Source organism: Sinocyclocheilus grahami, unplaced genomic scaffold (assembly GCF_001515645.1).
Source record: "Sinocyclocheilus grahami isolate Dianchi unplaced genomic scaffold, SAMN03320097.WGS_v1.1 scaffold277.1, whole genome shotgun sequence".
Lineage (NCBI taxonomy): Eukaryota > Metazoa > Chordata > Actinopteri > Cypriniformes > Cyprinidae > Sinocyclocheilus > Sinocyclocheilus grahami.
In genome coordinates this window covers 745629-767372 of record NW_015505456.1, presented here as the reverse complement: position 1 = coordinate 767372, position 21744 = coordinate 745629, and the positions used below count along the sequence as shown (strand labels likewise).

At 37.7% G+C, this 21744-nt stretch overlaps 1 protein-coding gene across 1 annotated transcript in view; it reads left to right on the top strand.

Annotated features, from left to right (window-relative positions):
- LOC107600089 (glypican-5-like) overlaps window positions 1-21744 on the top strand; it is a 123379-nt gene that overhangs the window by 2427 nt on the left and 99208 nt on the right. Inside the window, exon 2 of the mRNA XM_016291879.1 lies at window positions 17545-17735. Within this exon, the coding sequence (XP_016147365.1) occupies window positions 17545-17735 (191 nt within the window). The remainder of the gene's footprint in view (window positions 1-17544; window positions 17736-21744) is intronic.

The window sequence follows — 21744 nt, the reverse complement described above, 5'->3', positions numbered from 1 at the left end:
CATTCTACCAAGGTCAAGGTCAGTTTATTTCTATAGCACATTTAAAAACAGCTAGTGTATACCAAAGTGCTGTACATATAAAAATAAAGTAAATATATAGAGATTAAGAGAATAAAAAGAAAAGACACACAAAAAAAACACAAATCATCAATACAAAAACACATTAAAATACACAAACATAAATTTTAACCAAAAGCCAAGGAGTACAGATAAGTCTTCAGGCGGGATTTAAAAACAGGATTTAATGTCCAGAGGTATGCTGTTCCATAGTCTAGGACTGGCTACAGAAAAAGCCTGATCCCCCTTAGATTTCAAGCAAGAGAAGATTTTAATTTGGCTATTTGCTTTAGTTGAAAGAAGCTGCTCTTTACCACAGCACTTATCTGTTTTTCAGAATTCAGATCAGTGTTAAAAAACACACCTAAGTTTTTAGCAAAAGGATGAATATTTGATGACAAAGAATCTAGATTAATAGTGATATCAGAGACAGCACCTAGGGGTGCAAAGACAACAATCTCAGTTTTGCTCTCATTTAATTGGAGAAAGTTTCTACTAGTCCAACATTTAATATCTTCAAAGCAATTTAAAAGGTCAGAATAAGAGTGATCAGAGCTAAGAGGAATATCGATCTGAGTATCGTCAGTATAACGATGGTATAAAATATTATATTTCCTCATGATCGAACCCAAGGGGAGCATATACAAACAAAATAAAATAGGCCCCAAGAGGGACCCCTGAGTTACCCCACAGATAAGCGGTGCAGAAGGAGAGGAAGAGTTTCCAATCATCACCTTAACTGATCTATCAGAGAGGTATGATGAGAACCAATCCAGTGCTGGGCCCCTAATCCCAACTTCATCCCTTAGACGTTTAAGAAAGGTTGCATGATCAACTGAATCAAATGCAGAGCTAAGATCAAGCATCATCAAAATAGCAGGTTTACCGAAGTCCACAGCAAGGAGTAGATTGTTCGACAACTTAAGCAGTGCAGACTCGGTGCTAGGGATGTAACGATTAGCCGCGAGCTGGTTGAAAATCGATTCAAATATGTGATGATTCAAAACGGTTGAGATGCTAAACAAATCGCGATTCATTTAGGTGTAGGAGTTTATATGAATGCATGTCTGAGGGGAACTTACTGTCTTTAGAAAAGTTTAGATGGTATTTTTCATGCAGATATTTTTATGTATAGTTTCACAAAACTGAAGTCAAACCATTCTGTTTTTGCTTCAAATTTCGAAATTATACAATCTAATTTAGATTAAAAACTGCTCATGTTGCATGTATGCAGCATCTTTGTTTGGATCAAGATTAAAATGCAGTGGTTGCCTCAAATTTTAAATGGAAAGAGCACAGACAAAGCCTTAGTTTGTTTATATGAAGAGAATTATTTTATTTGTGTTATTTATTTATTTGATTTGGGGCTTGTTTTAAAATTTCAATGTAGTTTTGTTATTTACATTTACATTATATTTAAATTTTGTCATTTAGCAGACGCTTTTGTCCAAAGCGACTTACAAATGAGGACAATAGAAGCAATCAAAACCAACAAAAGAGCAATAATTTACAAGTGCTATATTAGTATATTGTTATAGTGTTATATTTCAATTTCACAAAGAAATGTGCAGCATTTTGTCCAAGCAATAATAAAAGGACACATTTCATTTATAATTTGTCTTAAATCTCATTTTGTTAAAAAAAAATAAAAAATCGTAAATCGAATCGTGAAATCAAAATCGTGAATCGAATCGAATCGTGAGTTGAGTGAATCGTTACATCCCTACTCGGTGCTATGATGGAATTGACTGAAATTGATCTAAAATATTGTTTTGTGAGACAAATGAAGATAACAAGAATGGTAGCTTAGAAATGGGGCGAAAATATTTAAGATCGGTTATGTCTAAATTTGGCTTCTTAAGAAGAGGTGTGATCACTGCTTGTTTGGGGCATATAGGAACACGACCACTGTCTAAAAATCTGTTTATAATAGCCAATACACTAGGGCTGATTGTCTCCAGGACCTCTCTAAAGAGATGACATAACATCAACATAAGAAGTGGTAGGCTTAATCTTGTGAACTATATTGCCAAGCTCAGACAGGGATATTGGTTCAAACCATTCAAAAAAAGCATGGCAAGTAAGTGGTTCAGATGGGTCATGACTGCACATTCTAACAATAGGCCGTGTGGCGTCCACCTTTCCCATGAAAGAATGTAAGAATGCTGCACAGGTCTCTAGAGTACTGTCCAGACCAGAAGCGTTAGCAGGAGAGAAAATAGTATTTAAAGTATTAAACAGATTTTTGGGATTGTGTGAATTTTTTAAATATTAATTCAGAAAGATATTCAGTTTTTGCATTTTTTACAGAATGATGATGATATCATTCTATCTATCTATCTGATCGTTCTATCGTTAGTTCTATCATTAGTTCTATCAGTCGTTCTATCAATAGTTATATCGTTCGTTCTATCATTCTATTTATCTATTATTCTATCATGCTGTCTATCGGTCTGTCTTTATCATTTTGTCACTCTATACATTGTTCTATCTGTCACTTTGTCTACCTATCGATCAATTGTTCTATCATTTCATCTATTCATCATTCTATCATTCTGTCGGTCATTTTATGTTTATGTTCTATCATTGTTTATCATTTTATTGTTCTATAGCTTTCTATTGTTTTATCCCTCTATCTATCGTATCTTTGTCATTTATTGTTTTGTTGGATAATTTTATCGTTCTGTCCATTGTTTTATCTATCACTCTATCTATCGTTGGGTTCATCATTCTATCATTTTCATCTATTGTTTTGTCTTTTGTTCTGTCATTTTATCTATTGTTTTAACTATCGTCTGTTGCTCTATCGCTTTGTCCATTTTAAGACGACTTCAACTTTTTTCCTCAACTTTCAAGGGCCTGTTTACACTTGGTCATTTCATGCGTTTTTGCTGATCGGATATCTATCTGATTTGTTCAAACGTTTCCATTTACACTTGACCACATAAATGTGTCGTCGCAAAAGTGATATAAATCCGATCTTCAGTTCCCGCGCTATATTTAAATTTATACAACAGTTCGTTCTGGTTCTCAAATCTGATTGGTTGAGAACCGTGAGATATTGTACTGGTATCGCTACGTCCTTTCACAATTTTGTATCACTCCGCTTGTTCTAGCCGGGTCTGTGTGTTTTTTTTTTATTATTCACTGAGCTAATCGTAGAGTACGTTAGTTAATATAAGAAGAAACGTCTAGCTTCGCGGTCTCTCTCTCTCATTCGGATGCACGTCTTGCCTCTGTCATTTGGATGCACGTCTTGCCGCATTGTTTCTCTCTTATAACCTCATTATTTCTCACTAATAACCTAACTGAAGCAGCACACGCCCTTGATACGTATTCTAAAAGTGACGTATGTTTAACTGTCAACTTGAGCTTTGAATCCGTGGCGGAAGGAAGTAGTTCCGCACAAAAGAGGGTTTTATTAGGCACTCTGTTGTTTCTTGTTTAATTACACACATGTTCCGTCGAACTGTTGTATAAATGCAGTATCACTCTCCTACTCGAGTGATACCGGCTCTATATCAGCGGCTGTGATTGCCTCCGGCTCTCGGCCTGCGGCCTCGTGCCTCTGGCCTAATCACATCCATGCTGATATAGAGCCAAAAGGTGTATCACTCGAGTGATATTGCTCATTTAACGGAGTTCACGTCAACAAAATATTTTGTATCACTCCGCTTGTTCTAGCCGGGTCTGTGTGTTTTTTTTTTATTATTCACTGAGCTAATCGTAGAGTACGTTAGTTAATATAAGAAGAAACGTCTAGCTTCGCGGTCTCTCTCTCTCATTCGGATGCACGTCTTGCCGCATTGTTTCTCTCTTATAACCTCATTATTTCTCACTAATAACCTAACTGAAGCAGCACACGCCCTTGATACGTATTCTAAAAGTGACGTATGTTTAACTGTCAACTTGAGCTTTGAATCCGTGGCGGAAGGAAGTAGTTCCGCACAAAAGAGGGTTTTATTAGGCACTCTGTTGTTTCTTGTTTAATTACACACATGTTCCGTCGAACTGTTGTATAAATGCAGTATCACTCTCCTACTCGAGTGATACCGGCTCTATATCAGCGGCTGTGATTGCCTCCGGCTCTCGGCCTGCGGCCTCGTGCCTCTGGCCTAATCACATCCATGCTGATATAGAGCCAAAAGGTGTATCACTCGAGTGATATTGCTCATTTAACGGAGTTCACGTCAACAAAATAAAAAGATAAGCACTGCATTTTATTAATTATCAGCTCATTTCAAGATCAAAGACCGCAATAGGAGAGCGCGCGGCATCAGCAACGGAAAGATACGTTTGTCTTACTACTTTTAATGAAGATGATTGTGTGTTAAACGTCTGCTTCAGTTTTATTCGCGGCAACTACCATCTTTTAGACAAGGTGTGTGAAACACCTGTGCTTTGGCGGAGAGATCTTTTATTTCTAGTTGAGTTACCAGTTCCTCTTCTTGGATTCTTGAAGAGCAGTAGTGGGATGGAAAGTTTTTCATGATGGTGCTTATTTGGGTTAGCTAGAATTTCAATACTGAGTTGTTTTGGTGGTTTGCGTTTTCTTAGTGAGTTATAACCCTCTCTTGGGTAAGGTCTACATGTGCAGAAGAATTCAGAGCATGCAGAAGAGTTTTGATGAGCCTGGTCTCTCGGTAGACACTCTGTGCCCTCTGGTACAATTTCTCCTGTTTATTTGACTGAATACTGATATGTAGACTTAGCATAGAAATTGTTCCTCTGGGAACCAAGACCATACCACAGCAAAACCATAATTACAATACATCTCAGGTTAGTGTGGTTTTGCCTTTCTCCTAAGATCATTAAACTCTTTATTTCCTTTTTGTGGTCTGCAAAAAAAGGTTTAAAGAAAGCCAAAGATTAAATAAGTTCTAAATTACTTTTGTTGCAGAAAGACTGGAATTTTCATTTGACAAATTTCTCCGGTGAGCAGAGTCTCAGAACATGGAACTCTCAGATGAAACTTTTTTGTGGAACACAAAATATCTTTTCAAGAATGCTGGGGTCCAAACAACATTGGATCCCATTGACATTCATTGTATGGACAGAAAAAAAACCTAAACGGAGACATAAAAAAAAAGTTCTTTCTTCTTCCACAGAAGAAAGTAAGTCAGTCAGAAAAGTTTGGAAGAGCTTGAGGGTGACTAAATTATTACCGAATTTTTATTGCATTTATGCAGCATATCAGACTCTGCCAGGTTTGAGGAAAAATGCTCACACAGCTCCAGGATGAGTTCATTATCATCAAGCACAAACCTGATAACTGAGAGCTGTCCTTGTATCAGCATTTAAGTGCAGGATTACACAGTCTGTTTATTTGCCACAGAGACTTGGCACAATTAAGGCTGAGACAGCAGCTGAAAATGGTTGGCTTGGGGTGTGTTCTTGATTAAATGTGCCCTTTTGGATTGATCTTAGAATAGTTTCATCAGGTGAGCATTAAGTTGTTGGAGCACCAGTCCTGTTTTCAGAACAGCAGAGAACAGACTGTGTGCAATGAACATGCTTTAGGTGCAGACATAGCTCTCCACTTCTTTGATGACAGCTCATGGGCATTGAGCAGTGAGACAGAAGCCCAGAGATCAGCTTGCATGCAAGACAGCAGCCACAGACAACAAGAGGCTTTATCCATCCATCCATCCATCCATCCATCCATCCATCCATCCATCCATCCAGAGGTCTTAATGTCGCATATAGGGTTAAAATCTGGGGTCGCTTCCTTTCCTCAGAAGTGCTGACAGGATTCGAGGGCATGAGACTGTCTGTTCTCAGATCAGATGCCAAGTAAAGCAGCCTTCTGAATCTCCACCTCTGAAACCCAGGCTCTCCTTCAAAAAAGGCTGTGTTGATAACTAATCCCATGAGTCTTTTTGAGGCCAGAGCAGCATGGATATTTGAAAGAAAGAGATTTTATGACATTGCGTCTATGTTTTTGTGTTTAATTCATGGCTTATGGCCATCTGACATAAGCACATATGAGATAGAATGTGTTCCATAAAATTAAACAAAATGACTCTTTCTCCTCAGGCATGATGCTACTTGATGATAAAAGTAGCTAGTCTTTAAAAAGAGGGCAGGTTAATTATGACTTGTTTAATGAAATGAAGCAACCTTTGCAATCAGATATTTAAAGGACAGTCCGAATCTCCTACACTCCACACACCATTAAATCACAGGCCTAATTAATCAGTATTGGATTTCCAGCCATTCTGTTGGGTTAAAAAGTCCTTTAGTTAATTAAGTTGCAGAGACCTCTATCTGTGTCTGGCAGTCAAGCCATCCATATGGAGGTTTGTGTGCTGAAGCGGTAGACAGATTACGGTCAGTTACAGTACAAAGTGAAGATTGTTTTCCTCGTAAAGACACACAACCGCTGCTTTCTGTGAGCCATAGTCACTTACAGCAGTCTGAATGGCCTCATGTCTCCTGCATTGTTTTACTATTAGCTGAATGGATTATTTCCTGAGTAAGAACCACTGTCTTCTGCCTTGTTGCAACAGCTACACAATATTACAGCCTTTTCTATTTTTGGTTCCAGACGTTGCTCAACCTGTGTATCTAAGCTGAAGAACAATAGTGTTTCAGCTGAGAAGATGGATGATTTAATGATTTAATAAAATGTATAAAATAATGTTTAAATAAAAATGTGAGGACCATAATTTTCAATTCTTCATTTTATACTTAATTTGTATTTTTATATCCTTTAGCATTGTTTATCTTCAGAAACTAATGTGGCCAGAATGTAAACAGCAAATCCACATAGCTTTAACTGGCCCCACTGTAAAGTATCCCCACCACTCATTTTTAAATGCTTGTGTGGAACATCAAATGCTTTTTTGATGGGCTCTCTTGAGGTAAACGCTGTTCTGTGATGAAAGGTGTAGAACAACCTGTGTATTCATGCTTTCAATCTCTGGCATGAGAAGAAAGACCAAACGTCTTTGCATATTTACTTTTCTTCAGGCTTTAACACCTGCAAGCGCTCCTCTTAGTCTCTCTGCTCTCAGCAAAACACCTTTTTAGAGCGACCAGAACCCTGTACGTTAATGCCAAAGCATATTAGTTTTTGCATCGCAAATAGAGTGAATACAAATTTGAACTTGTAAGTTCAAATTTTAAGTTGCTTCAGATTCACCTTATACCTGAGCCTTGCCTTGCACAGCTTTATCATTTTGGTTGTACTGTTGGAGTAGCAATGCCAGACTCCATTCAGTCAGTACTAGGGTTGTTTGTTCCAGAAAGTCCCTCATTTACAGTACCAGTTCAATCTGTCTAGTTCTGTCTTTGAGACCCTGTAAGAACCAATCTCGGTCTCCCCCTGATCTCCTTATGTGTCTGACATGCCATCACAGACTTTAATTGGATTGGAGGTGCCAGCTTGTTAGTATTTTCTTCATTCCTCTCTCATCTACAGCTTTGCAGAGTACTTGGGCGGAGAGCTCAAATTAGGCTCCACTTTAGAGATTTGATATATCCCCTTACTTCTCCACAGGAGCCAGGTATTACTTACAAATGTCGCTGATTATATTCATTTGAGTGTACTTATTTGAAACTACATGATGGAGGTGTATTCTCAGAAACATTCTTCTGGGTGGTTTGGACTTCAGTTGTTTACTGTTATGTGCCTTTAACTGAGAGGCTCAATCATAAGAATGACCCAGGGCCAGTGTGAAACAGTTTCAGGCCAGTACTGCTCTGCCACTAGAAAGGTTACATTCACTGAACTTGTTTTTTTTGCAAACTAAAATGTTTTAAATGGTTTTCTGTCTGTTCTACATTGTTGTTGCCAGAAATGGCAGGTCATGATTTCTAGTTGGCTAAAATAGATTAGGTTTTGGTAATTTCTGAAATGAGTTGTAATAGTCTTGAAAGCATGTTGGAAACTACAAATCATTCAGTAATGTTTTGATTTGTAGAAATATGTTTTCTTGCAAGGACTTACATTGTGACTATATAATTTCCAGCTTGATAATTTTACAACTTTTAACTCTTTTCAAAAGACTACGTCCTGATCGGATTCAGAACAATGATCAAAACATATATAGAGTAAATGGCTTCCATCAACAGCCCCAAAGCTTGCACTTCCTGGGTCATCATTTCATTCGGCAATGTTGAGCAGTTTTGGTTTATAAGTTGTTTAATCTTCGATCACATTATTTTATATATGCATCTGCTTAGATATGCGATTGCTTGTTTCTGCTTCTTCGCCTGTGTTTGATCTAGGCATTCAGTACTCTTTCAGAAGATGTGTAATAGCACCCCCTACCGTATAACAATGAAAACACGGAAACTTGGAAAAATCCAGGAAAGTGGCAGGAAAGCATTGTCTCAGGCCCCGTCCACACGGAGACTCGTTTAGCTGTATACGCGTAAATTTTGTATCGTATAGGAGTTTCGTCCACACAGATCCGGCATTTTGGGAGAGTGAAACCGATATTTTTTGAAACCGGGTCCCAGAGTGGATAAATGTGAAAACGCCGCCCTTGCGTTTCGTGTGGACAGCGAATCCGTATATTTTCTGAAACGATGACGTCATCAGCCCACGTCTCGCGAGGTCTTAATGTCGCATATAGGGTTAAAATCTGGGGTCGCTTCCTTTCCTCAGAAGTGCTGACAGGATTCGAGGGCATGAGACTGTCTGTTCTCAGATCAGATGCCAAGTAAAGCAGCCTTCTGAATCTCCACCTCTGAAACCCAGGCTCTCCTTCAAAAAAGGCTGTGTTGATAACTAATCCCATGAGTCTTTTTGAGGCCAGAGCAGCATGGATATTTGAAAGAAAGAGATTTTATGACATTGCGTCTATGTTTTTGTGTTTAATTCATGGCTTATGGCCATCTGACATAAGCACATATGAGATAGAATGTGTTCCATAAAATTAAACAAAATGACTCTTTCTCCTCAGGCATGATGCTACTTGATGATAAAAGTAGCTAGTCTTTAAAAAGAGGGCAGGTTAATTATGACTTGTTTAATGAAATGAAGCAACCTTTGCAATCAGATATTTAAAGGACAGTCCGAATCTCCTACACTCCACACACCATTAAATCACAGGCCTAATTAATCAGTATTGGATTTCCAGCCATTCTGTTGGGTTAAAAAGTCCTTTAGTTAATTAAGTTGCAGAGACCTCTATCTGTGTCTGGCAGTCAAGCCATCCATATGGAGGTTTGTGTGCTGAAGCGGTAGACAGATTACGGTCAGTTACAGTACAAAGTGAAGATTGTTTTCCTCGTAAAGACACACAACCGCTGCTTTCTGTGAGCCATAGTCACTTACAGCAGTCTGAATGGCCTCATGTCTCCTGCATTGTTTTACTATTAGCTGAATGGATTATTTCCTGAGTAAGAACCACTGTCTTCTGCCTTGTTGCAACAGCTACACAATATTACAGCCTTTTCTATTTTTGGTTCCAGACGTTGCTCAACCTGTGTATCTAAGCTGAAAAACAATAGTGTTTCAGCTGAGAAGATGGATGATATAATGATTTAATAAAATGTATAAAATAATGTTTAAATAAAAATGTGAGGACCATAATTTTCAATTCTTCATTTTATACTTAATTTGTATTTTTATATCCTTTAGCATTGTTTATCTTCAGAAACTAATGTGGCCAGAATGTAAACAGCAAATCCACATAGCTTTAACTGGCCCCACTGTAAAGTATCCCCACCACTCATTTTTAAATGCTTGTGTGGAACATCAAATGCTTTTTTGATGGGCTCTCTTGAGGTAAACGCTGTTCTGTGATGAAAGGTGTAGAACAACCTGTGTATTCATGCTTTCAATCTCTGGCATGAGAAGAAAGACCAAACGTCTTTGCATATTTACTTTTCTTCAGGCTTTAACACCTGCAAGCGCTCCTCTTAGTCTCTCTGCTCTCAGCAAAACACCTTTTTAGAGCGACCAGAACCCTGTACGTTAATGCCAAAGCATATTAGTTTTTGCATCGCAAATAGAGTGAATACAAATTTGAACTTGTAAGTTCAAATTTTAAGTTGCTTCAGATTCACCTTATACCTGAGCCTTGCCTTGCACAGCTTTATCATTTTGGTTGTACTGTTGGAGTAGCAATGCCAGACTCCATTCAGTCAGTACTAGGGTTGTTTGTTCCAGAAAGTCCCTCATTTACAGTACCAGTTCAATCTGTCTAGTTCTGTCTTTGAGACCCTGTAAGAACCAATCTCGGTCTCCCCCTGATCTCCTTATGTGTCTGACATGCCATCACAGACTTTAATTGGATTGGAGGTGCCAGCTTGTTAGTATTTTCTTCATTCCTCTCTCATCTACAGCTTTGCAGAGTACTTGGGCGGAGAGCTCAAATTAGGCTCCACTTTAGAGATTTGATATATCCCCTTACTTCTCCACAGGAGCCAGGTATTACTTACAAATGTCGCTGATTATATTCATTTGAGTGTACTTATTTGAAACTACATGATGGAGGTGTATTCTCAGAAACATTCTTCTGGGTGGTTTGGACTTCAGTTGTTTACTGTTATGTGCCTTTAACTGAGAGGCTCAATCATAAGAATGACCCAGGGCCAGTGTGAAACAGTTTCAGGCCAGTACTGCTCTGCCACTAGAAAGGTTACATTCACTGAACTTGTTTTTTTTGCAAACTAAAATGTTTTAAATGGTTTTCTGTCTGTTCTACATTGTTGTTGCCAGAAATGGCAGGTCATGATTTCTAGTTGGCTAAAATAGATTAGGTTTTGGTAATTTCTGAAATGAGTTGTAATAGTCTTGAAAGCATGTTGGAAACTACAAATCATTCAGTAATGTTTTGATTTGTAGAAATATGTTTTCTTGCAAGGACTTACATTGTGACTATATAATTTCCAGCTTGATAATTTTACAACTTTTAACTCTTTTCAAAAGACTACGTCCTGATCGGATTCAGAACAATGATCAAAACATATATAGAGTAAATGGCTTCCATCAACAGCCCCAAAGCTTGCACTTCCTGGGTCATCATTTCATTCGGCAATGTTGAGCAGTTTTGGTTTATAAGTTGTTTAATCTTCGATCACATTATTTTATATATGCATCTGCTTAGATATGCGATTGCTTGTTTCTGCTTCTTCGCCTGTGTTTGATCTAGGCATTCAGTACTCTTTCAGAAGATGTGTAATAGCACCCCCTACCGTATAACAATGAAAACACGGAAACTTGGAAAAATCCAGGAAAGTGGCAGGAAAGCATTGTCTCAGGCCCCGTCCACACGGAGACTCGTTTAGCTGTATACGCGTAAATTTTGTATCGTATAGGAGTTTCGTCCACACAGATCCGGCATTTTGGGAGAGTGAAACCGATATTTTTTGAAACCGGGTCCCAGAGTGGATAAATGTGAAAACGCCGCCCTTGCGTTTCGTGTGGACAGCGAATCCGTATATTTTCTGAAACGATGACGTCATCAGCCCACGTCTCGCCCCTAGTCAGACACCGCTATGTTACGTAATAGCAACAAAAACATGAACAAACACTGAACGATTGTCTTTTTATTAACTAACCTTAACACAGATTAATAAATGTATTGTTCCATGTTCGTTTGTATACCGCGCAAGGTTTATGCACATAGTCCAAGTCGTCTTCTCCATTTTTAGTGTATCTCTGTGGCAGAATTACAGCGCCACATACTGGTCTGGCATGTATACTACAGCGTTTTGTGTCGGGTTTGTGGTTTCGTGTGGACGCAGATATTTATTGAGACGTGGGGAAAAAAAAGATTGGATAGGGAAAGCTTTGGCTTCGTGTGGACGTAGCCTCATAAACAATGGAAAAATCCATCAATGGTGAGGAAAGAGTTAATGTGATATTTTCAGTTTGTTTTGTATTTTATTTATTGCTGTTCAATTTTTTAAATATGCAATATTGTATTCATAAATGGCATATATGAAAATACCTTGTTAAATATAAAAATTGTTTTGTGATGAGACTAGTGAAAGTTATAAAAAAATATCAAAATAGTTGAGTCTGAAAATATTAAAGGTGGACCAAATGTTTATATTAAAAATATTCTTAGACATTAGCGCCCATGTGTCCAGTTTTTTTAGTCTGATTCAAGAATTTCAGGTATGTTTTAAGAGCCAGGTCAAGGTGGGAATATATCTGCCGTGTTTAAACTACTGAGGCCATCAGGTAAAGCTATTCCTGCTGATTTGACCCAACTCCAAGTACCTAAGCCAAGAATTCTAGGAACCAGTTTATGTTTGAGATGATGTGTGTGTGCATTTATGCTCTAAATTATTAACTTTGTACCGATATGGAGGGATCTGGGTGAATGCACACTTGAAGCACTTGTGCCATGGCCCTAGTGGTCAGTTTGACCACTGCATTTTGTGGCTTTCGAAGCTACTGTATGGCCTGACCATAAATTTGACTTTAACTTAACTTGGAGTACTGTATGAGTGTCTGCAAATCCCCTTGAGGTTCAGCGATTCTGCCTCTCCTTCTGATTTCAGCCCAATCCACCATCTTTTCCTAAGCATCAGCTTTTCACTCGCTTACTGTGGGTGCAAATGCCAGCCAACGCTCCACAAAGCCAAACACTGGAGCAGCACGCCTGTGGCTTTGAGAAATGCAGGTGTGTTGCCCAGGCCTTTTGAGAGATGTTTTCTTTCAACATGGTCCCTCCCAAAAACAGCACATCAGTTGTGGGTAAATATCGTGCTGCTTCCAGTGTATGCCAGCACTTCAAAGCACCGAAAGCTTCCTGAGAAGAAACTCAGGAGAGCCAGAGGTTAAATCCAGTTGAGCTGCCGTCTACTTTAATGACTTTCCTTTCCCATAAAGTTGCTTCTGCACTTCAAGCATGAGGAAATTGCTGAAGTCTTAACCTAAATAAACCATAACATTTTCAGTCGTCACTGAGGATGTCTTGTTTGGGTTCTTCACAACTCTTTCTGGTTGACTTGTAGTGGGAATTTTGAGAGTGGCCCCAGGGTCACTGGTGGTCATTGTGATGTTGCAAATCCGAACTCAATAAAGACTTAATCCGGCCAATCAAATGAATGGTTTTTGTCACCTGAAGGTGATTATGGGATCAGGTTAGCTAAGTTTGAACCCCAGACAGGAGGAAGAATAAGGAAGTGTCTACTCAGGCAGAACCACAGACACCCGCTGGGGTTCTAATTCACTTGCCAGGGGCTGAATTCATTCCATCATCTGTTAATTAAGGCTTGGAGAGAAACCAACGGATGATTTCTAGACGAGTTTTTCAAAATTTTTGATGTTAAGGAATGTTCCCCCTTTCCTAAAATAATAAGGCAGTTATATATTTGCTTGTATAAAATCAAGCTATACCGTGTGAGTATATCAATATTAAAAGTGGTATTGTACAGATAACACAAGTAATTGTTTGCATAATTGTCATTGTACTAAATCTAACAGTTAATTTTAAAATGTTTTTCTAAATAGTTTTTGCATAAAATTGTATGCAGATTTATTTTCCCCCTTACTTTTAAAAACTAGTGCTGACAGTAGTTATTGCAATTAATCTCATGATTTCTGACCAGTCTTTAGAAATAATATTATCAATATAAAATGTAATTTTATCAGATGTTGAATTAAAAGGTTTTAAAAAATAATTTAAAAAACCCTGTTCTAGATTTATTTCTCCATGTGTGTTTCCACATTTGCAGAGAGTTGAAGCATGTTATGATCCACCTCTTATCAAATTAACTATTTTTTATAAATTTTTTATAATAACATTTCTTTTATTAGAATCATTAGCCTACTATCTTCTTTATGTTGTGTTTGCTATTCAAAAGCCTCCTAGTTAATATTCTCTGCCAACTCCTGCATCATTAGACTGTTCCTGCTGAGTTAATAGAGCCTTAAATGGATAGTTCACCCAAAAATGAAAATTCTGTCATTAATTACTCACCTTCATGTCGTTCCAAAGCCAAATTAAGATATTTTTGATGAAGTCCGAGCTTTCTGACTCCGCATAGACTGCAACGTAACTACCACGTTCAAGGCCCAGAAAGATAGTAAGGACATCGTTAAAATAGTCCATTGAATAGTCCAAATTCACCCTTAAATTTATGAAGCTACGAGAACTTTTTGTGCACAAAGAAAACAAAAAATAACGACATTATTCAACAATTTCTTCTCTTCCGTGTCCGTTTCTGATGCATGTTTACGAGAGTACCATGGCACATGCGTGTGGTGCTGCAGAAAGCTCTTGGATTTCATCGAAAATATATTAATTTGTGTTCCGAAGATGAACAAAAGTTTTACGGGTTTGGAATGACATGAGGGTGAGTAATTAATGACAGGGTTTTTGGGTGAACTATCCCTTTAAAGCTCTTCAATCTCTCTGTCTCTCTCTCTCTTGCTACTTAAAGAATGGCTATCTTACATTGGCATTTTTTAAGGTAAATCAGTGTCTGCCTTATTTTCTAGTCAATGTATATAATAATTCTGAAATTCTTTCTTTCTTTCTTTCTTTCTTTCTTTCTTTCTCAATTGATTCAAAGGTCAATATGTGCTGTGTTTCCATCATCCCTAAGGCTCGTCTTGTCAGCTGTGGGCTTGTGATCGTATCACATGTACCTGTATGTATGTGTGTGTGTTTTTAAAATCAGACCACTGTTATTCACGGTGTCCTAAAGAGCAGGTGCTTGTGGTTTTTACTTGTATCTGATGACCTGATTCCTGGTGTAGATGAGGTCTGTCTGCCTAAGCGGCTAGTGAAACTCAATCTCAGAAAGTTCTTCATTAATGTCCAATGAGTCACAGTAGTGACCTACAGTCTCAAAAGTGCATAGCGGGCGTCTGTACAGCATGGAAATGGAATGAAGCTTCGTCACAGCCTTAACATCAGTCATCATGGATGACCAGCCCAGTCTGTATCTCTCACTCTTTCCTTTGCTGTGTTTCTCTTTCTTTAACAAAGGTAATAATTATTCACAGTATTAGCAGAGTGTTTGGATTACAATATCAGTTGTAGCGAATCAGCTCATGGGGAAATATGAATAATTAATCATAACTAGTTATAATTAATTATAGATATTTAGATCCGCTGTAGATATTTACTTGACCTCTCAGGGTCAACTGTCTGTCAATTCTAAGAATGTTAATTTCCTGGTTAAGGGAAAAAAGAACCAGTTTGAGTCAGAGAATCTTGGTGAATGGAAAAGTCAAGGCCGAAGCCTGGCACGAACTTAGGGTGTCCTGGAGCATTTGCTCACATCTTCATCTTCTCAGAATTCAACCAAACCACCGACTAGGGCGGGTCACTGATGTGAGGCCTTTAAGGTCCGAGAAGATTCACGCCTCTCAAGATGGGCTTGTCCAATGAGAAAGGCTGAAATCCCAAGTGGGAGGTTGCCATTACTGAAGGGTTTTATGACCCTTTGTGTGAGGGCATGGTAATCTGCAAATGGAACTCGAGTGGGGGCGTGATGAAAGATTACTAAATGTTCTTAGAACACTAATATGTTGCATAGGTATAAACATATAATATACACTCTCAATTAGATAATCCGAATACGAATTCATAGAGACCAAACATGGTATATGTAAGGTTACATGAATGAGTGGTTATATCATAAGCATGCATAAAATAGTCTACAATGCAACAGACAATATACAAGACAGCAATAATATACACAATGACCTGAAGGATATGTGTGTTCATTCACAGAAAGGTTTCTGGACTATAGAAGAGTCTTTAAGAATAGTCTTTCCTATGGAAAATGTAGTGAGAGAGAGGACTCTCAACATGCCATTAGGTCGTAAAATCTATCTGGTCTAGCAAAGGTGTCAGGTTTGCCATGGTAACCAGGGTCCTGGGCCTCGTTTACAGACATCTTGGCACCCAGTATGTTTATTGGGTGAGGGGTCTGTGAATGTTTGTTAATCTAATGAATAATTGATTTGTTAAATCAAATGAAAAATGGTGTGTCTGATTGGTCCAGACGCTACACAGTGGTGATATGGTACATTATTAAACACGTATGTATTAGGTTTTGTTTAGTTTGGATAGGTGTTTATTTTGTGTTGGGGAAGTTTGTTTAGTGAAGTAGATTTAATAAAATGTTTAGTTTTGGTGTATCTTAGGGTTTGTTTTCACTGGAAATGATTTTAGTTGAAGATATTTGATATCCAAGGCGGAAGCAACCCAAGCTCAATAGAACAATGTGACCGTGTCGATATTTCTTTAAAATTTAAATATGTTAAAGTGAAATGGTTGGTAGGTGGTTGGTTATTGCTGTGTTGTGTTTGAAAAAATTGTACCACCTAGCTACACTAACATGCGTTCTACCTGGCTTGTACAAGTCCTTTAACTGTTTTATCAAGATTTGTGTTTCACTGGACTCGTACTAGAGTGATATAGGTGAGCTACCGAGCAAGTTTACTATTTCAGAAGGGCCATACACATGGCTATGTGATGCAAACATTAAAATTAGTTTGCAAATGCACTATGGCAAAAGCGTTTTGAGGTCATAACATAGTTCTGCAAGGAACTGCGTGAGACTAATTAATTTACATTCTTCCCCTGTAATCATAATTTGTGTGAGGAGGAGTAAAAGTTGTTGGTATTTAATTTTAGCCGGTATTGTATGTATAGGTGCTTTTTTGTAAAAATGTATTTAGAGGCATGTTTTTTCCAGTCAGCCTAGGTCTCCATTCTGTCACCGATGGAGTTTTGGTTCCGTGCAGCTGTCGCCTCTGGCTTGCTTAATTTCCACGCCACACTTAATTTCCAGTGATATCGTCGACTTGATTGCACAGAGACTATTTAAACTGAACTGAGCTGGACGATGACATCACTGAATTCAATGATGAACTGCTGAACTGATGAATTTTTTTAAACCTTAAATGTAACTTAATTAGCTATGGAAACAGTAAGTGAACGTTTCATGTCTTTTCATAATGCTGTGAATAACAAATGACACAATGAATTGGAATATTTCAGAATGCACCATAATTGGTCTTTCCCATTTCGGAAAGTTAGCTTGGAAGCCATTTCGGAATGGTTGCAGGGGAAAATGCAGAAACCATTATTCCACTTGTGTGTTAAAATACAGTTTTATAGCATGTGATGTTATTTAGAAGATGATTATGTTTGTTTTTATGTGCATCGTTAACTCAGTATTTATATTTGTGGGTTATTGGTCATACAACGTTCACATGCCCACACAAGGCCTAGGCAGATGGGGGCGTGGGGTTCAATACTGCTTGAATCCAATGCTGACTTAAGTCTTCTGCGACCCAAAGCACCTCGTGCATCCTGGGTAATTAAGTTGCAGCTATGAAGAGAGTGCAAGAGCTTTCTGAGGATCAATTTTCATTATACTATCTTCTCACCCCCCCAATGCAAGAGGCAGAGCCTCAATAACACTCAACCGCTGAATATATAGTTGCATTAATGTGTGTGAATGGTGATACTGGTGCAGGTTTAATTTGGCTTTATAGTGTCACTAATGTTATTTTTTTCTGTCTAACAAATGCTTTTTTCTCTCTTATTGTAGATGTGGACCTGTCGATATGCAAGCACGCTGGGCCATCATGTTGTACGCGAAGAATGGAAGAAAGCTACAGAGCAGCAGTCCTGAGAGACACCACCCAGAACATCAGATCATACAGCTTTGAGCTGAAATATCTAATTTCTGCACATGCCGCTGCCTTTCAGGGTACACAGATGCATGCATGGATGGGAGATTAGATAAATGGTAGAGGGATGAATGGATAAGTGAAATGAATGGATGGATAGATAGAGTAATGGACTGATGGATCTAGGGATGAGTTTATATGGGTAAAGCAACATAAGCTCATTGGAAAGACTGCCTCCGCCTACATTTTTGCAGAAGTGTTCCTATACATACAATTCACTACAGTTTACAGCTGAAATGGACCACTAGTATCAGTAAAACTCCAGCTAATTTGGTTTGTTTTCACACAAATTCTGATTAAGGAGCCGGTTATTTGTTAATAAAGACTTATTTTCACATGGTTCCTTGCACAATACTATGCTATGACCTATTAAAGTGATTTGTAAACTAACATATTTTGACATTTGCTTTGGCTTTTTTCTAATGTTGTAAACTTGCTCGGGAGCTCACCTGGTACAGCACTGCACTTGCAGTGCAGAGTGCTCTAGTTCAAGTCCCATAAAACACTAGTCATTATAAAAGAGCGCAGAAAACTTGGAAAAAAAGATAAAAAGTATGATCACTTCAGTATATGCATTTGCTTTTGTTAACACTATTGGTTAGGGTTAGAGTAGATGGTAATAAAGCTATATTCTCCAAAGATGGATGGAGAGATGGCAAATTTGCGGGTTGCTATTTCTGTGTACCTGTCTTTGTTGCCCGTAGTTTGACTTGTTTAATTGGTAAAAATGGCATAATGGTTTTTTTTCCCCATTGTGGTTTGGCACTGTGATTGGTAGAGCTGCTTTAGAGCTTCATCTTTGGCGCTGATTGCAAGTGAACAGGAAGCCTCTTCTCATCGTCTTGATTAAAGCCCCAGATGTGTTTTTTTAGGAAAGTATGAACTAGCTGCTAACATTCAAAAGCATTCAGTCTTAATTATATTATATTATGCTCTATGAAGTCTAGTTATATGAGGTTTGGTTGGATTTTACTGCATTAATTCTTTAGAAGGGGAATTTAGAGTACTTGCCCACACTCTCACGAGTGTCGAACCCAGTGGCCAAACCATAGTCGGCAGTGGACCTTCAAAGAATCTCAGTCGTATGCAGCCTTGTGTGTGTTTTGGAAGAGAGCACCGGTTGTTTTTAAGGTCTTCTGTCAGTTCATTCATGAGTATCAAGCCTTGGTGTGAATGAATGAGCCCTCACATACACTATTTCAGTCCTGTGCTCACGGTACGCTCATTTTAACACGATCTGCGGACACAGAAATGGCCACATACTCCCACACGTACTGCATCTTACAAGGGGGGTTCAAACCACATACATAGTTTTCGGTTATACTCTTCAATCATGCCTTTGTCTTTCCAAGCTCGTTTTCTTTTGGCATCCACAAGACAGCACAGCTTGTTCATTGCATTCCAGTAAAGTGTTTCTAATGTTTATGTCTTGGATGCAGAGATATGCGCAGAATGTTTAGCCGTCGACAGGTCACATGCAGTAATCAGGAATGTTCAAACAATAGAGCTGATTGCCTTTTACGGATGCTGATGTGTGTGTGGTGTCTGTGTTTGAAAGAGTGGTGAAATCTATAGTCTTTGTGGTGAGTTCTCAACCATTGTTCTTGAGGTTAGTGAGGATGGTTGTTTGTGCCTAATATATAGTAAATATCAGTACATAGATATTTAGGACTTTTCAGGTACTCTATGGAGGATTTGTTGTTTAATTTTTGGTTCGAAATAACTCATCAGTGTTCTTTCCTTCTCCTTATATGTGGTTTTAAAGGTGTCAGGTTTAATATGGTGGGAAATCCATACGTTCCATATGGACAGGGACTTTAAATTGGACTCAGATCTCTGTAATATAAAATAGCTAAACTATTTGAGAGAAGATCTATATTAGGGATGGAATGATTACCGGTTTCGCGATAAATCACGATAAAATGCCCTGACAGTTAGTATTATCGTTTAAAATTTAATTATCATTAAAACTGTATTTGATTATTGCGATTTTGAAAACTCACGGTAAATCCTGTCCAGCCAGCATCAGTCTGACGCAGAAGCAGCATGCAATGTTGTTGTTGTTGTTGTTTTTTGCACGAGACGTAATGGCGGAAGGCAGTGACAGCGCTCGGGAGATTTTTCAGCCATCTAAGAGGACCAAATCAGTGGTCTGGTCGTATTTTGGCTTTTACAAGAGTCCTGAAGGCAATTTAATCGAGGACGGTCACACTGTCTGCTGATCTTGCAAGAAGAAAGTCGCTGCAAAAGGGGGAAACGCATCAAATTTGCTCCGTCATCTTCGTGACCACCACCCACTGTTATATAGCAAATGCAAGGTAACTTTTACCTCAATACCAAAAGTAACTGGGCAAAAAATATTGATTAGAGATGAAATATTTAGTTATCTCACTTGTAATTTACGCAAAGCTTCCGCAAAGAAAAGTTCTCAGCAAGTGGCTTTGAGCCAAGACGAACGAACGTTCAAACTATAAGGTTGACATTTAAGGGATAATGTATGTATATTCATAGTTAACTTATTACACAGAATTTTTTTTGTTTACCTATAATAATATATAAATACGGGGATATGAAATATTGAATTGAGATTAATGTTTTGAAATCTTAGTTGTTTATAAATCCATTATGAACAGTGTACAAAACAATCGTCAGGACAATATGATCACTATAGCAAAATTATAGTAGTATTAATACTAAATTCCTCTGATTTCATTTTCAATCAAAAACTGAGACGCAAGACGGCAAGCTGCATTTGAATGAAACGAGAGAGCCGCGTCTGCGCCTCTGCAGTGATACAAGAGACATGGGGCGAATTCCAAACAGAAGTGAGCATCCCTATGCCCTACTCCCTTCGAAGGGCAGAGCCCTTGAAGTGTGTTCTTTGAAGGGTGCAGGGCATTACTGTCTCGTATAAGCGTTTGGAACTCCCTTGGCGAAGGGAATGATTGACCAAATGCTACCTTGACAATGCTGCGCGTCCGTGCAGCATTCAGTACTCCATCAGTTGTTGCAAATAAACATTTATTATTATTTTTATTTTATTCAAATATTGTCTAATTGTGTCTAATATAAAAAAATATAGTATTTACTATACGTTTTCAAACGTTTTCAAACTAAACTTGCTTACACTACCATCTTAAATCATATTTCTATCACTGACGAAAAATATGGTGTCTTACATTAAAATAGACAAATTTAATTAGCCTATTCTATTTATGTTTGTATGTGAACTCGAAATCAACCCCAACTTTGCTTCCCATCACAAGATCTCCTAACCGAAGATCACATGATCACAAACGGATATCACATTGTATATATATATATATATATATATATATATATATATATATATATATATATATATATATATATATATATATATATATGTGTGTGATTTATTATTATTGTTAGGGCTTCATGTTAATGTTAATTTAATGTTTATGCTAAAAAAAAGTGCATATAGCTGCTAATTGTATTTGTTGTTTGTTGATTTTCAAATATAAAACTTATTGAAATGTTTTCAGTGTGAATCAGTTCTTTTTGAACATTTTCATCTAATTTGAACAAAACCGTGATCCTATTGATAACCGTGATAACTTTGGTCACTATAATCGTGATATGAAATTTTCATACCGGTACATCCCTAATCTATATATATATTAGGGCTGCATGCGATATTTAATGCGGATCTTATCAGTAAAGCCGTTCTGTAATCAGCGGTAAATCTCCATCACGTGAACTCTTGCAAGTGAAGAAATGTAGGCATAAGTACTCTACTATAGCATAAAGTAAATTAACACTTATTTAAATAGTAAATAATTATTATACTTAATTATAAAAAATATATATATATATTTTTTTTTTTATTATAATAGTAATATATTTGTGTCTTAGAGGTAATAATAATAAACATAAAAAATATATAATAAACTATTTTAAAAAGTTCTATACACACACACACACATACATACTAAATATTTTATATATATATACAGTGGGTACGGAAAGTATTCAGACCCCCTTAAATTTTTCACTCTTTGTTATATTGCAGCCATTTG